The 17293-nt window shown below is 36.2% G+C and overlaps 1 protein-coding gene across 1 annotated transcript in view; it reads right to left on the minus strand.

Annotated features, from left to right (window-relative positions):
* Positions 1-1393: 1393 nt before the first annotated feature.
* The window catches only part of DCAF10 (DDB1 and CUL4 associated factor 10), a 53526-nt gene continuing 37626 nt past the window's right edge, over positions 1394-17293 (minus strand). The window contains exons 5-7 of the mRNA XM_072596736.1: positions 16950-17063; positions 13777-13922; positions 1394-11331 (exon numbers count right to left, since the gene is read on the minus strand). Coding sequence (XP_072452837.1) covers positions 10963-11331; positions 13777-13922; positions 16950-17063 — 629 coding nt within the window. The 3' untranslated portion in view covers positions 1394-10962. The remainder of the gene's footprint in view (positions 11332-13776; positions 13923-16949; positions 17064-17293) is intronic.

Raw genomic sequence — 17293 nt, forward strand, 5'->3', positions numbered from 1 at the left:
GTTATTCCTTGTTTTAAGGAATTCTTCATTTTAACTAAACTTTAAATTTAGAGAATTAACAAAGGAACCTTAAATTTGACATTTTTTCAAGGTGGGAGGATATATATGGTAGATGTCAGCGCCTATTGACAAAATGACATTTTAGTCCAACTATCTTAGCAGTCATAAAGACCTAATCAAAGTTTATGGCAGCCAAAGTCTATGAGATTCAGGTGTGCAGTTATTTTCTTCCTAGGCATGAAGGAGAGTCCTCTGATCATGGATATGGGATATGAGAGATATCCCACAGTTGAAAAAGTGCTTCCATACATTAAGAGCAGGCTACAATGCATAATCCAACAAAAGTTTTAGAATCAATGAATTGGAAAAAAAAATTCAGATAAATATATCTTATCTTGATACATCTGAAGTCAGTATAAAAGGACTTAATTTTAATCTGATTAGCGAATAGTATTCCATAAACTGAGATACACATGCCCAAGAAGATTACTTATATTATCTTTTCATATTTGACTCTTATTGGCAGATTGTAACCAAAGTTTCTTAGGAAATCTGGTTAACCTAGTGCTTATAATGGGATCTTTCTATCTAGTCTCTATAGAAGAAAGTCAACTGACCTTTATGCTGTAAAATGCCTGCAAACTTGAGACATTTAAATTTAGAAGTGCCCTGAAACTATAATGAGAATTTCCAGTTATTTAATTTTTCTTAGAAGGTATAAAAATACCTTCTGTGCCAAATCCCTCAGACTCCCAATCAGACCAAAAGTAGATAGAAAAGTGTGGACAAGATGGTGTGGACTGTACCACCCAGCTGAAGGCACTCTTACTGGATTTGCAGCTAACAATAAAATTGGGAGGAATACTCTGAATGACATACTAAGGATCTAAAAAGGTGACCACATGGGCTGAAAGTAATGTAGAACTTAATAGGGATAAACAAGCTGGAAATGACAGTGAAGAAAACAAGGATCTGTCTCAGGATTCATGAAAGTGTCTTCAAAAAAATATGTCCTGACCAGAGGCATATAGGTGTTGGAATTCTGGTCCCAGAATCAGGAAGACCTGAGTTCAGATTTAGCCTTAGACACTTAAACTATAAGACCCTGGGCAAATCACTTAGCCTCTGTTGGCCTTAGTTTCCTCATCTGTAAAATGGGAATCATTGTTGGATCAAATGACATTCCAAAAGCACTTTGCAAACCTTAAAATTTAGACCTATAAAGGCTAGGGATGTTAAAATAGTTACCCACATACCCATTTTTACATCTCTAAAAAAAATATGAGGATTTTTAAGGTTTGAGAAAGGAACAGGAAGACTTTTGTAAACTATTTTATAGAATGAACACATCTTCAGAGGCACACGATTCAAAGGTGCAAAGAATACAATGAGCTCATTGTGTTTACTGTTTATTGATTATTAAAAAAAGCATTTGATTCAGTACAGGAAAATGCCACTTTTTTAAAGGCAAGGAAAAAACCAACTGGATCAAGAACAATTGTATAGATGGACAGACAGGATGTAGAACTGCTCCATTTATCTTGGACAGACGCTGCAAATGGACCATGAGCTTGGTCTGTAGTTGAACAAGAGCAAAGCGTGCTAGATTGTATTTGAGAAATGCAAGATAATTTTTTCAGTGACCCCAGGCTTCTCACTGAAACAAAGGCCCATTCTTAAAAACAGTATTCTCCTGGTTATACTGTATGATGGATTTCTGAAGGATTAAAAGTTGGGGATCCCTGAAAGGGTAAAGCGGGACACAGCATAAGCAAGCGGCAACATATCAACAAATGAATTGTGCATAGGGATGTGAGAGATATCATTGGACAAATATACAGGCAGGAAAAAAATAGGCCTGTCATGTAGCAAGAAGAAAGACAACATGACATCAAGCTGAAGGGGGAAAGAAATAGGCCAGTCACGTACAGTATGCAGGCATGGATAAGTTGGAATCTGTATTGTTGTAAGGGAGCACCCACACTGATGAGATCATAGATCTACCCAAGAAAATGTGAAGTGCTACGTCGGACTTTTTATCATTTGTACAAACTGGGGAAAGTAAGGCTTGACACCAGTTCATGAAAACATTCCTGGAGACTATTTACTGCAAGCCTAATTTGGAATCCTAAACAAAAATCTAGTGCAGCCAACTTGAGTTAATAAGAATATGGTACCAAGAGTAAGGGAGATTATCCTGTCTTCATGCTCTAGCAAGTCCATACCTTTCAATGTTTAGGTCTAGACACCGAGTTTAGGACACTGACAATGTGGTGTATCCAAAGGAGAGAAATCAGGATAGTGAGAGATGTAATGTGGGTAGATAATACCCATGGGAGGTTGTTCCTTTAAATGTTTATTAGCATGAGAAAGAAGACTGGGGGAAAGAGTCAGAGGGGATAGTTTCAAATATACGAAAGGCCTACCATGTGGAAAAGGGAACAGATTTGTTTTTGTTTGGTCCCAGAAGGCAGTATTATGTAGAGGAGCAGCCACTAACAGTGTGAAGAAAGAATTCAAGTCAGTCTACTTTAAGAAAATGTATTTTCCATCACTGGAGGCCTGCAACCAGGCCAAAGCCTGCTCAACTGGGATATTGTGAAAGGAGATTCTGTCTTAGGTTGTCACAATGCCTCTTCTACCTCAAGAAAAGGGAGAGAATACAAAGATTATTCATTTTTAAATATTAGTTTGAGGCACAGCATCTCTCTAGGTTCTTTTCTAGGTGATGATGAAAGGCAGATGACTGCCATTCAGGTGTTCTGTTTCACTACTTGGCATTTCTTATGAGAAAGATGATCCTGTATCTTCCCTGTGTTATAGAATGCAGAAAATAGTTAATGTATTAAACTAATAAACTTGGGTTGACATAAAAACTGATGAACTGCTTTGTTACAAGAGATTTGATTGAGAATCAGTAAAGATGTTTAAGGCTTTTCTCAGGCAGCAAGCAAAGAAAAAGTGAAGTGGATAAGCTTAGGTTTTCAAGCTTCATTTACAGCCCTCCTTGCTGACTCCCTATTGCTTTACCTGACCTCTGAAAAGAAGGTTAAAACAGACTGAATAGCAGGGGAGGACAGATACCAATGGTACAGTGCTGAAGGGGATGCTGCACAGTGAAATAATTTTAAAAGGGTCCTTAGGTAGCTCATAAGAAGTACAAGGTGGTTCTAATATGGAAACAATGCTCTTAAATAGTAATTTGAACTCATTTGAAAAAACCTGAAATTTAGGTTACCTTTTGCTGCAGATGAGATTTCTAATATAATCTGTTATCTTGGGTACCTAAATACATAGTTTTAATGTGTTAATAGGTTGTCTTATATCCAGAAATCTGGAAACCTGCATTGCCTCTTTTATATCCCTAAGAAAAACAGCCTATCTATTGAATATTTGCATCCATATTTAAGTCAATGCCACTGCTTTCTCTGGCTGGTGGTTTTTGTTTTTTAGTGTGTAGCTTTAACCAGAAATGAAGATGGACAAGTGATACAAAAATAAGCCATTTCTATTTGTACTCCTTGACAGAGGTACTGTCAAAATACACTACTTAAATGCTTGATTTGGGCAGAGGCCTTAAGAGAGCAAAAGTGCCTAAGGAACACTTTAGCCCCAAGAGAAAAATAATTAAGACTGTAAGTGAAGAGACTTTACAGATCATTTAGTCAAGCTGATATAAGAAATTAGTAAGAATTTGATTAAATCATATAGCTGACATTAACTACAGCAAACAGTGAGGAAATATACTCTGCTTTGATTAGTAACAGATTAGGTAACATTCTTGAGAAATGTAAATTTTAACTCAAGGACTTTTTCATATCTATGTGACTTAACAGGTTAAGATAGCTATAAGAGAGGGTATAGGTCTGCAACAAAACTGGATCTAAAGAAATAATCCATTATTGATATAATTCCATTGATAGGCACATATTTTGAAGTGATATGGAAGTGACTGTGTTCTTAAAGTCAAAGCAAAGGAAGCACGAGGCTCTATCAGGTCCTATCAAACTAGAAAGGCTTTGTGTATGGCCCATTGATGTTTACTGTCCAAGGACCAGCCTGAGTCAGAGACTAATCACCAGAGGGTAGCAATTTTTTTTTTCAGCAATTGCAAACTTAAGACAGTAAGATAAGTTGAAACATATAGTAGATAGTTGTTGGCATCAGAGAACATTGTAGTAAATTTTGTAAAAATAAAACTTAGGTAAGGAGGTTGTGTTCCCTGGCTCCAATTTAATGTCTGTACAAACTGGTTAATGAGTTCTTTACTGATTTCATAGATCTTGCAAAATAATACTGTTCATCTCAAAATTGCACAATGACCTATTAAAACCTATTGCAGGGAAGCTGGCTACAAACCTCTCTCAGATCTTAAAGGAAAAAAGATTGCCGCAGTTTGGGGATAGGTCCGAAGATGGAAAGGTCTGCCTCAAAGGATTTTAGGATGTGATCAGGAAGCTTATCTATGACTTCCAAACTGCCTACTCAACCCATCAGACTAGCAATGTCGAAGATGATAAGCTGTGCTAATGAAATGCCCAAGTTAATTGGACCATTTTGAGAATTAAATTTGCGCTTTTAAAAAATGTAGTGAAATCCTTTACTTTGTCTTCATTTTGCAAACAAACTTCAAATTGCTTAATAATAAATACAATGTATTCAGAACAAATCTGTTACTTCTTTGTCACTCTTCCATGTAACCTGCAAAACCATTTTTTTTAAAAACACATCTATGATTTGTCTACCTCCTCCCCAGTAAAAGCACTGATTTCATAGAGAATTCTGGTGAGTTAATTAATTGCATTTTATGATGGGAAGTTCTAAAGCTTATTTTTTCTTTAATGCTCTGATGTAATTTTAAACTTTTTCTATTTTTCTTTAAAAAGCATGATTCAAAGCCCTTTAAGATTTAAGATTAGTCAGGTTCAGAATCATTGTCTGTAGTAGCAGTACTTTAGTGACAGCCTCCTAGAGTATTTTATGTTTAACAACTTGGTTAACTATTCAGTAGCTTAATGGTACTCATGTTCAACTTAATATCAGAAATACTATCCCAGTCCTTTATGACAGAGTAGCTACAGGATGCAATCAGAGAGAGATCATTTTCCTCTAAAAGGTAGCTATGCTCAAACTAGCACCAACTCGTTAAATCAGTTGTCGGATTGTCACTTTCAGCCTTGCTCACCTAATTTTTATGGCCACTCCAGCCAGTTTAATACTTTAATTGGCAGTGTCTAGATTCCCTTTATTGTTGGGATGTGGTGAGTTAATTCTTGGCATAGATACAGGAGACTTAAAACTGTATAGATACTTGACTCCTCTTTCTTTGGGAGTCAAATAGATAATAGTATGATAAGCACATGAACTTGCACTCCATTCACCATTCTTTAATCTTCAGAATTGACACCATCCCCCCAGAAAAATCTGATGAAAAACGAGGTCTTAAAGCTGTGTTTAAAAACAAATCACTTTGCTTAATCCTTAATCACATCTCACAATGGAGTTCCAAACCTTTTTTATAATGTGGTGACGATCATGTTAACTGAATCAAATCTAACCTAATCAGATTGATCATGTTAACTGAAAATAAATAGGAAATTTCACTTGAGTATAAACAAACGTAGCCACAACTTTTTTGAATGACTTAGAAAGCAACCTGTCTGACTCTAGTGTGAACCTGAGCCAGTTCTTCACCCTCTTTGGACCTGTCTCTTTCTCTCTAATGTGAAAATGATACTTAGACTACCCAACTCACAGGATTGTGAGAAGTGTTTTGTAAGCCTTCATGTGCTATGGAAATGTGAACTACTGGAAAACGCAAGTAGATCACACAATCCAAGGAATGATTTATGGCAGCTAAACCCGTAAATGGTCAGAAAATCAGGACACAAGTCACCTTAATATCAAATATCTCCTAGAAACTACATATACACAAACAAAACAAACCATTGCCTCTGTTATTAGTTCTCTTAATGGCCTACTGGTTTCTTCTGGGCTAAAAGGGCACACCTGGGTTATTTAAACTAAAAAGCCATGCTTCATAATATTCTTTCAATTAAGAATGAGGTAGAATACAATGTTATGAGGTAAAATTTAACCAAAGATTCAGTTGCCTTTTACTTCCATACTGAGAACATGAACATCAAATTCACTAAAGAATAAGGTGTTGATTTAGCAAGCTCAGAATGTGCCATCCAGAGTCAAAAAGTACACCGGGCAAGAAGGGTCCTAGGCCTTCTAGCTGCTTCCTAACTCCTAATAGAAATACCTAGTGTTTTCCATGTTATAATGAAGATTAATTCCCTATAAAATCTGTTAATTAAACCTGAAGTGCAATTTTTTAAAATGATTAATATGTATTTTTCTAGCAAAATTTATGCTTTGTTTACAGGACCTGACATCAGAGAAGGGTTTTTTTAAATTGGGAAGCACTGGGAATCATTAGCAATTCAAAAAATAAATAAAAAAATTATCAGTAAGCATAAATGTGTAGGAGTAAATTAGACTGGGCTAAGCTATCTGGTATCCACACTAACTCTAGCTCCCTGGAGTGAGGGAGCCACAGCTGCCTAAGGAGGGTTGAACTTGTCTAGGGCAAATAAATAGATAAATAAATAAATAAATAGGTGGATAAATACTTGTATAAACACAAGAAGGAAGTGAACTGTAACTCCGATGCAATTTTTGTCTTTAAAATTAAAATCAGTTATGGAACTTGAATGAGAAACACCATTTTTTCTGCCTGCCTTTCCTAGAGGCATTTTGTGACTGCACACACACACACATAACTTGCTTAGTCATGGGTGACATTTTCAAGTCTATGTTTATATTTATAGCTGCTACGTATAAACATAGATAAAATGAAGCTAATTTTTCCAACTGTCTCTGTAGTCCTTGAGCACTGAGGCGGACTCACGCCATTAGGTCACAAATCTGCATGATGCACTGCGATGGCATTTAAATGTTGAGCTCAGTGTTAAGCATATGCTATAAGGATTAACCTAGCAGAATCTAAACAGACCTCATACAGTTGGTAAGATAACGGCTTAAAGTTTTCTGTCTTAAGGATGCAGTTATATCTGGGAAGTTTTCAAGACTATTCTATTCAGACATGTAATTCCTAGTTGTGCTTTTCTGAATTTTTTATAATGAGATATATCTATAGAACTGTAGAACCAGTTTATCATATATTTAGACTTGGAAGGGACTGTCTTATCCAGCACCTTCATTTTCTCATTTATTAATGAGGAACCTGAGGACCAGAGATTGACTTGCCCAGGGTGACAGGTAGTGACAGAGTTGAGATTCAAGCCCAGCTTGTCTGGCTCCAAATCCAGGACCGGGTGATTCTTATAATTTTTATTTTGGAACATGTTTAGTCTTTATTATTGAATGTGTGGAATTTTAGGTGGATGCGAGAGAAAAATGAGTCAGATACGGACCTTTCCCAAAACCTCAGCTATTCATTACTATGAACCATGAAAAATCAGGAGCAAATGACTTGTGGTCAAAATAGGGACTATCTAGATAGTTAGTGCATGTACTGAAGATGAAGGTCACGTACAGAGCCCATCTGTGATTCTGTAGCTGCTTTTACAATGGGAGCTTGGATGTCTTTCAGCTCATTCCGGTTTTAGAGGCAGGACACAAGGTGTTAGTGCTAAAGGTAAACAGTTGATAGCTAGAAAAGACAACTAAGAAAACCATGGTCTAAATCTAAGGCCATTTATTGTAGTGGCTAACTAATGGTCCTACACCTCTGGGAATACCACTTGTACATTAACTGATATTCATAATGACCCTGTGTCAGTTTTGGAAATTTTCGATCAAAAGTAATTTTTAAAAAGCATAAACTTCACCTGGAAAATTCATTTGTGTGTAATTCAATCCTAGAAAGATAATACCAAATGGTGTATGTTATTATACATAATGTACATTATTTTATACACCATTTATTCTTAGTTCACAAATATCTGATTGTCATCAACTGATGTTTCTGTACCTCCTTTATTATCTGCTCTAGAGGACAAAACCAAGTGGAAAAAAAGATGTTTCCCAGAATAAGGCCTACCAGTGAACAAGCTTAACAGCGTTTTTTCTATTTATCATCCCCCAATAGTGTAATAATGTCATCAAGTAATATACAAATATTTCCCAGGCATATGGTGAGAACCAATGAAAGAAGTCCTTTAGCACCTTAGGTTAAAGGTTAAACATGTTTAAATATGCACTAAAACGGAATTTGCCTCCCACTCCTCTACCCCTGAATGCAGTTATGTGTACATTAGTTTATGCTCAGGATGCCCAACAAAGACCAAAGTTCTGTTCTCTTAAGTAACCTGATGGAGGCTAGAAACTGCTCAATATACCTTCAAATTTTACAACTTATTATGAATAAAAATGACTAGATTTAACATGAAATAACAGATTGAATTTTTATTACTATAAGATGTAACTAATTTGAAAAAAATTAACTTGAAATAGAAATTATAGAAATAAAAAAGGTCCATTGCTTCAGGTAACGTACAACACTCCTTACGCTATTTTCTTTTTCTACTTAATACATGCTGGTTAATGTGCAGTCATTACAGAACATTATTAACAAAATTTAGCATCTACAGAGGCTAAGCAGTTCTTAAAATTTCAATTTTTCATTTGGGGCTTACCTCCACCCCATTTTTCATTATATAACATCTACTTATTCCTTGAGGCATTTTTGTTAGGAAATTATGTTCCAATTAAAGAAGATTTAATTTGCTACATATGGAATTCACTCTCAAGGAAATAAAACGTAAGAGAAGAGCCTTTACTGGGTGCCTGATACCCCACCTGTGCAGAAAGTTATGGCAACATTTTCCATAACAAAATTCCAAGGATTACTAAATTTGATAGTCACTAACAGCCACTATTAATATACCCTAAGACAAAAACTTTTCCAGTCTCAAAAACCTGCAGTTCTTAAAAACAAGTAATTACCTTTACTGAGGGAGTCAATGAATGCATTGTAAAAAGCCAAGAAATAAGACTTAACAGCTTTCTCTTCGATGAATTTTTCCCCCAGAGAACACAATTTGTGGTGTGGTATTTAAAGTTTCCATGTAATAAATTGCATTTCGTGGCTTCATTTATTTTGGCTAGTAGTGTTGTTTGAGGGCCTTTGCCCCAGAAAATTTCTTTTTCCCTAAATATATTACCTAAAGAGGTTCTCTGCATGCACAAGAGTGGTTTTTATTATGTCTTGTGGCAACATTTTTCTACAGAAAAGCATTTCCCAATTGTATAATACAAATCACTGAGAAAATGATTGAGTGGACGGAAATTTCCCCAACATATGAGGAATGTATCTACTGGCTAAAATGAGGCACATTTGTACATTTGAATGATTAGTTACGAGGGCTCACTAAGAAATGTCACATATGTTGATTACTGAAATAACTAATATACAAAAAAATACCCTTTTCTCCTTACGAATGAAATTCTTATTATCCAATTGGCTCAACAGGTTTTGAAACTGGCTTCATCTGGTCTAACTGTATCAACATTTTTGTAGTTCTGAAGTTTACTGCCTAAGCTGGGATATGTGATCTCTGGTCCAAGAGCTAGGCCTGACCTACTACTTAATTGATAGTCTAACTCTTCACAAGTATTCTACAAATACAGATCTACAAAAGTAATATTTTAATACATGCAAGTACCAATGATAGTTACTTAGTAATAACAGAGGGTGGAAGCATGTTTGCATCAGCATGGCAACCTGTGAATAATTGTCATTTCTTGAGTATGGCCCTTGATTGTTGCGCGTAGGCCAATGATTTTCAGGCCCATGATAAAAGGAAAAGAAAAGGGGGGGACAAAGGATTTCCAGCCCTGGTTTAAATAGGAAACCTATTCAGTATGTGTATGTGCTCTTATATTACATTTCATTCAATACAGTCACAATATCAATAATATCATAACCAGACATTTAGCTTAGAAATAGTGCTGGAGTTCTCAACTAACAAATATAACACTAATGAAACAAGTTGAGAGTTCTCAAAGAACTCAGTATTCTTACACACAATTTTTCCCAGTGGGAATAAGGGAAGAAAGCAGAGTAAGAGAGGGCATCTTGACCCACTGATTTGCCCCAGGTAGTATAACAATGTGTACTACACTACACAGATTGCAGCAAGGAAGGTGACAGAAGTGTCCAAACGATGCTTCTCCCATCACTCAATAATAAATGCATTCTGCTCCTCCAGCAGAACCTTTTTTGCACCACAAGAAAAGGAAAAGTCCCTTTCACTTCTCAGAGCTGTCAATAAAAACAAGCATACACAGGAAGGAAACTAGCAATTTAACTTCACACAAAGCAAACAAATTACAGAGACATGACAACATTTTTCTACTATTTTACAATAAACAAAATCCCTCATGTAGTGAAAACTAGTATAGCAATTGTAATCAACTTCAAAGGTCATTATGACAAAATCTAATCTAATGTGGATGAGAACTTTTTCATTATCTAGTCCTTGTAGTGAAATGGCAATTTAAAAGGGCCAAAAGGAAGGACAAGATATAATTTCACTTACAACAATCAATATGCCAGCATCAGACGTCTAGGTTTTATTCGGTACTAGGACCAGTCTCCTTCTACCCCGACCAGAACTCCTGCCCGATGTCTACAGAGTCACACCCAAAGAAAAACCCTGACAAGAGCTACTGTGCAACATAACCGGAGGAACGATGGCACAGGATCAGCAGGAGCAGAGGAATGCTGAAGAGGAAAGACAATGCATAGAGTCTGACTTAGAGATGCAGTATATCAAACATCCAGTGCTAGACCGAGTACTCCCATGTCATTGTTAGGATGTGCATGGACCCCTAGGAATGAGGATCTTCTATAAAGAAAGTACTTCACCTAAACTGAAGTAATTTAAAAGTCAAACACCAGAAGAGTTCCTTTTTTGATGTCAGTCGTGCCTAAAACTTTGGCTGATACAAAGAAACACGTCCACTAAGGCACCCTGAGGCAATCTGACAATGTGTGGGAGAGAACTTGGTTGTCAGAACCACATCATTGTGAGAGTAGAGAGAACGGATCTCCTGCAAGGGGCTAGCTTCTTGGGGTAAGCAGTCAACAAGTTCATTGCACTGGGTGTCGAATCCCAATAAGCGGATCCCATAGCCATGTGGGGAAGAAATCATTCGGCCATCAGGGCTGAAACAAAGTTCTTTGATGTACCCCCTGCCTACGTTAGCTTCCTCAATATAATGAGTCAATCTTAGAGAACAACGAGGTGAGACAGGTCGTACTGGAGCCCCTTCTTGAAATTCATAGACACAGGTCCACTAAAGAAAGAAGAAAAGAAATGAAAATTAATGATTTTCAGATGTTCCTTATATAATAAACTCCGTTAACAAATTCAGTGTCATGATGTAGTGGAAAGAGGATCTGGCTTCCAGTCCCACTGGGACAAGATGCTGTCTAAGTCTCTTTCGATGCTAAAGCCCATGATTCTATAAAATAAATGAAAAATTTGTAACCCATGGAATTCATAACATCGCTGTAGAAAACTGATATGCATAACAGTAGTTTCCCAAAGTATGCTTCAAATTCCCCATCTTGCTTTCATCTGAAGAGCAGTAGTTGATGCAACTACACTCTCTGCTTTTAGGTTTTTTTCTAGTTTCTACTGTGATACATTTCATTTTGTGCAGAACTTTAAAGCTCTGAAAACAGTGGCTGCTCAAGCCTCTGAAATTTCAAAAAGTACCTAGAAAGGGCAGTTCCCTTAAGTACTATTTCCTTATGCCTTCTGAGGGAAGTGGAGTAGCAAGTGGTAGTGGGAACCATACTGATTCTATCTTGTGACTCAATTCTGCAGCTAGTTCAGTTCCAGGGGTTCCCAAAGTGGGCAATACTGCCCTGGGGTGGGGTGCTGTTAACAATGAGGGGTAGGGAAGAGATGGAATGGTAGTAGCCTCAGGTGCAGTTGCGGCGGGGACACTGAATAAAAATAAGGGGGCAGTAGAAACATAAGGAAAGAAGAGAAGAAAATTTTGAAAAAACATTAGTGTAGGCATAGTGATTAATTATTTTCTAAATTTAATTCTAAAAGAATCTAACCTAATTCTAAAATAATTATTTCTAAAATAATTACATTATTTTCTAAATAAACACACAAAATGTAAGTTATAACTGGTCAGTGGTCAAGTCCACTGACACAGCAAGTGTTGGCAGGCGAGCTTGTGAATTGTCAGGAAGTACAGCATGCATCAGCAAGAATGTGTGCGTGTAATGACTTGTTATGGTAATGATGTAATATTTCATCATAAACATTTCAATGCATGAAAAAAACCTCATAAATTTACATTAAATTATTAAATTTAGGGTGTCATTTTTGAAAATTTTGTGTTTTTTTTGAAATGAAGCAAATTTTTAAAAAAACTTTAAAGGGTTAAAAGAAAGCAGATTTCCAGGGGGTGCTGAGTAAAAAAATGTTTTTAAAGGGGGTGGTAGGCCAAATAAGTTTGGGAATCTCTGGCCTACTCCAATTTCCATCTTGTGAGAAAACCTTATTGCACTGTTGCACCTAGACCCATGTGGCTGCAAAGTTGAACCCAGTCTACCTGGTGCCTAGAGACTCTTAACTAAGGACCTACGTTAGGCTGATCAGAAACCCAGTCAGACCCAAAGACTGATGCACAGAGTTTTCTCACAATTACACATCTCAAGCAACCCATATGTTTTCTCTGAAACCTGACCCTGTACTGGCCAATCAGCTACTGTTTTCCATGTTCCTCTGATTGAATACAGATACCTGGGGACAATGGGGTACCTCTTTTTCTGATTTCAGGGAATTGCACCTGTTTGCTCTGTCCCTCCCAACTTGGAAAGTCCCCAATCTTTCCTCCAATTAGAAATTAAATTATCTAATTTTGTATCTTGGTTAACTGTTTTAATTAATTGATTTTATTTGATTGTTTTAAATGCACAAAAATTTGTCTATTCCTGTATTTGGGATTCAGCCCTAAGCTGAGGAGATCTGGTCCTAATTTGTTAGACAACTGGCATACATTGTTTAATAAATCTGATACACTCAGAACAAGCTTGAACCTGTCCTCAGTCATCTCATCTTCCACCTATCACACTCCCAAACCTCCATAAACTAGAACTTTAAAAAAATTAACAGAAATCAATGGAAAAATATAATATGCTCTGCTAATTTTCACATTGTAACTATCTGTACTGGAACATTTCTATCCATAAAGTCAAAGGAGCCACCAGATGACCTCTTACCTTAACCAAAAACTTTTTACAGCTCCTACACCAGGCAAAGGTAGTGGTGGTGAGATTGTCTGAAATGGTCTGTCAAATAGACATCAAGGACAAAGACTGATATTTTTAAAACTTTCTGATTGTAGCCCTTATCCAAATAGAATCTAGAGTGAATAGTGTCAGAATTTGGGGAGCCCAGAATAGTTTGAGGGAAACCAGTAGGATTACTGATGAAAAATTCCTTAAGAAAAGGGATTTTATTTTACGTTACACCATAGACTCCCTGTATCACCTAACAATGGCTTACTCTCAATAAATCTCTGTAAAGCTGAAGCATTATGACCATCCTTGTACATAATCTCTAACCTGTGTGAGGGTTGCCACTCACTATTAGTTAAAAGGACACACTTCAAACATTCACTGAAAATGGAGCACATCACAAATCTACTCTCAGAATGATTATGAAGCTAATGTTTTCAAGAACACTCAAAAGATGGAAACCTTTGGTTTCTTACCTCCTGGTCATCTGTATTACTAGAACACCGTAGAAGGGTAGCCCAGCCTTTAGGATGCAGCTGTAAAGATGTAATGCAATTACCACGGTCCCTCTCACCAGGAACTTCCGGTGTTAAAACTTCAAGACTATTACGAGGTGACACCCCTAAGGCAACAAAAAAATTTAAGAATGGTAAATATAAGAGTATTCAGTAAATACAAATATATTAAAATCAGTACTTTAGTAGGAATCAAAACAAATGTGTTTGTGCAGCTGTTCAACTGCTCTTATAAACCTTAATAGATTCTGTTCTCAGTGGACTCAGCTTTAAAGATATGACAGCTAAATATGAAAAGTTAATGAGCAGTAATTCCCTCTACTTGCTATTTTCTAGAAATTTTCATTCATATATATATATACACACATTGATATCAATCATCTCTCATCCACCTAGAAATCCATCTGAGACTATAATTAGCATTCCTTTAGAGTGTGCTCTTTAATATTCTTCATTTTTTCCACATAAATTTCATTATTTTTTTTGTTCCTTAAAGAAGTTCCTTAAAATTCTGATCGGTATTACATTAAATACATTAATTTGAAAGTAGGGCCATTTTTACTACACTAATCCAATACATCTATCAACATATACCGCCATTCCAGTTGTTTTGGTCCTACTTTATTCTGGTCATTATAGTTCTATAATTCTTTTCTCAAACAGATTCTGTGAATTCTTAGGTAAATTAATCCTTTTTACTACGAAATGAGAGTATATGATAATCCTTCAAATTTGCTCATCTAATTTACTGTCTTCAGTAAGTTTCTAGTTGAAGTGGCTGGAACTTCTGGGTATATACAAAAATATAAATGATGATATTTTGCGTTCATTTCCATTGTCAATCATTCACATCTTTTTCCTGTCTTATGGTGTTTACTAGACTTTTCAATTATCAAATAAAAGTGCCGAAAGCATCCTTGTTTTGTATCTGTTTTGAGTGGGAATTCTTCTGTTTCTTCATGACCTGTTATTATACTGGCTCTTGGTTTAGGGTACATACTTTTGATTGTGTTGAATAAAAATTGATTTAAATCTGTTCCTTTTATTTTTGATCTTGAATGAACTGAATTCTATCAAATGAAAATGTTAATATAATAATGGAGAATGGAGAAAGACATACACTTGATCATTGCTGGTGGCACTGTAAACTTGTAAAAATCTTTTTGTAGATGAATGTGGCAATAGGAAATAAAGGCAACAAAAATCATCATTCCCTGGACCCAATAATTCCATTCTCAGGAATATAGCTTGTTAGTGTTGATGAAAACTGTAAAGCTTGTGTGTTAAAAAGTTTTTTAATGGTGTTATTATGTGTAAATGTAATCTGAAATCAGCATAAGTATTCCACAAAAGGGAACGGTTAAGTAAAATGTAGCACACATTAAAATGAATGCAAACAAATCTGGAAAGACTTTTTTGAGAACAATGCAGCATTAAAAAAAAAAAAAAGCAAAACCAGAAGACCACAAACATGTGAAAGAGTAGATGAAAAAGAATGGACCAAAGAATCCTAATGGGAGAGGGAGGAAATAACTATAGTTCTTCTGTTGACGTTGAACAGTTTTTCTATTAAAATATTTCATTTTCTAGATTTCCTAGAGGAAGGTAACCTCAAGTAAAATTCGGCATTGAGGGAAAAGTCAAGGTTTTAATGGTAAATTAGATTTTATGATTGCCATTTAATCAGGAACTAGAACATGTATAGAAAGGCATGTAAGCCACTTAAGACTTGCCTAAAAGATGTTCTTTAGCCAAAGTGAAATTATAGTCATATTTGAAACCTGGTTATTGGAACTTGCCATTTTTAGATGATGTGGGACTATTAAGTGACTGTTCTTCTGAGTCTAACTCCAGGTGTGGACAGCAAGAAAGGCAGTCTGAGCCACTGATCCATGATGCTAATAAGCCTGTGAGATGCTGGTATGAACTGCAAAAGGTGATCTCATGGGAAGGTCGGGAGAGCGGCTCTTCAGCCTGGGCTGAGGTGGGATTCTCCTGACTCAATTTCGCCACTGACACCTGGCAGACTCTAAGCCTGGCTGAGTGCCAGTTGACAGTCTACTCCTGCCTAGAACTGACATGAAGTTGGGGAGATGCTGTTTCCCTGCAGTGTCCCTACTCTTGGTGGCAATTTCCTACAGTCAAAAGGTTTGTAAGCTTAATACCAGATCTGTGTATTGTAGGGGAACACCTGAGGTTAAGTCTAAAATTAAGCTCTTAGGCTTAGGGCTTTAGACCAACAACAAGTTAGCGTCCTGTAATTCTTAGTAAAACTGTGTAGACGAGTAATTCTTAGCAATATTGTGGTCAAGAGCTTGTGAAGTTAGCAAACATAAATATTTGTGTCTCAGCTGGTTAATGTCCATACTGTAAATGCTTTAAAAAGAAGTATCACCTGACCAAAAGTTGGAATTGTTTTAACTGTTATAAACTGTGTTAAAAATGAAAAATAAAATTTGAAACAAAAAATATTTCATTTTTAAGTAGATGCACATAAAGGACTTATTCATGATAAATGCCAAATTCAAAACTGACATCTGCATCGCAGTTTAAAGTCTGCAAAGCACTACACATTTATTATCTGAACCTCACAACAACAACACTAACGGGGACATTCAGAAGCAGATACTGTCATGGGCTGGGAGGTTTTATATGAGGATCAGAATTTAAAGCTAAACAGAACCTGGATTAGAAGGAGGTGCTTTCAGATGGGAGAAAGGCATAGCAAAGGTGCTATGTGTTCATTTTGAGAAGTGGCTGAAAAGAAAGGACAGGATTACATTTCATTTTACTCTTATAATCTCACAAAGACAATTTAGAAGACAACTAAATATGAGCTATATTTTACACACAAGGAAACAGTCATAGAGAGGTCAGATGAATCCAAACCAGGACTAAATTCAGTCTCTTGGCTTCTGGGTCAACATTCTTTTCGTGACTAGATGACACAATCTCCTCCTCATCAAACAATACAAACTTCAACACGAAGGACTATGCCTGAAGAATTCAACAATATTCATGTAAACATTTTCTTGACGTTTACTGAGGAGACTAACAGAGACTAAAGAGAAAACTCCCAGCTTATTTAATGGAATCAGTTTTTCCAAGAATTAAAATGCTGCTGTTTTACCAACCTTCTCGTTGAGAGGATCGTGACACATTTTTCTCAGACAATGAATTAGAATCACTATGATGACAAGGTGAACCAGAAGCTCGAGGAGCAGATGAACTTGGAGAAGTAGCCACATCTTGAAAATGCAAAATAACACCAACGTAAATGTAACAATAGATGTTTATTTTTTTAATACTTCCGAACTATTCTTTAAAATGTCATTCAAAGTACGTTGTAATAAATATACATGTCACATTGCAACTAAGATTAAATATAGCAAACATACCCCAAACACTGGTCTCCTTGCCATAAATCTCCTTCTTTTAACTTAAAAGATTTTGGTGACATAAAAATGAAAAAAAAACC

Source organism: Notamacropus eugenii, chromosome 3, assembly GCF_028372415.1.
Source record: "Notamacropus eugenii isolate mMacEug1 chromosome 3, mMacEug1.pri_v2, whole genome shotgun sequence".
Taxonomy (NCBI): Eukaryota; Metazoa; Chordata; class Mammalia; order Diprotodontia; family Macropodidae; genus Notamacropus; species Notamacropus eugenii.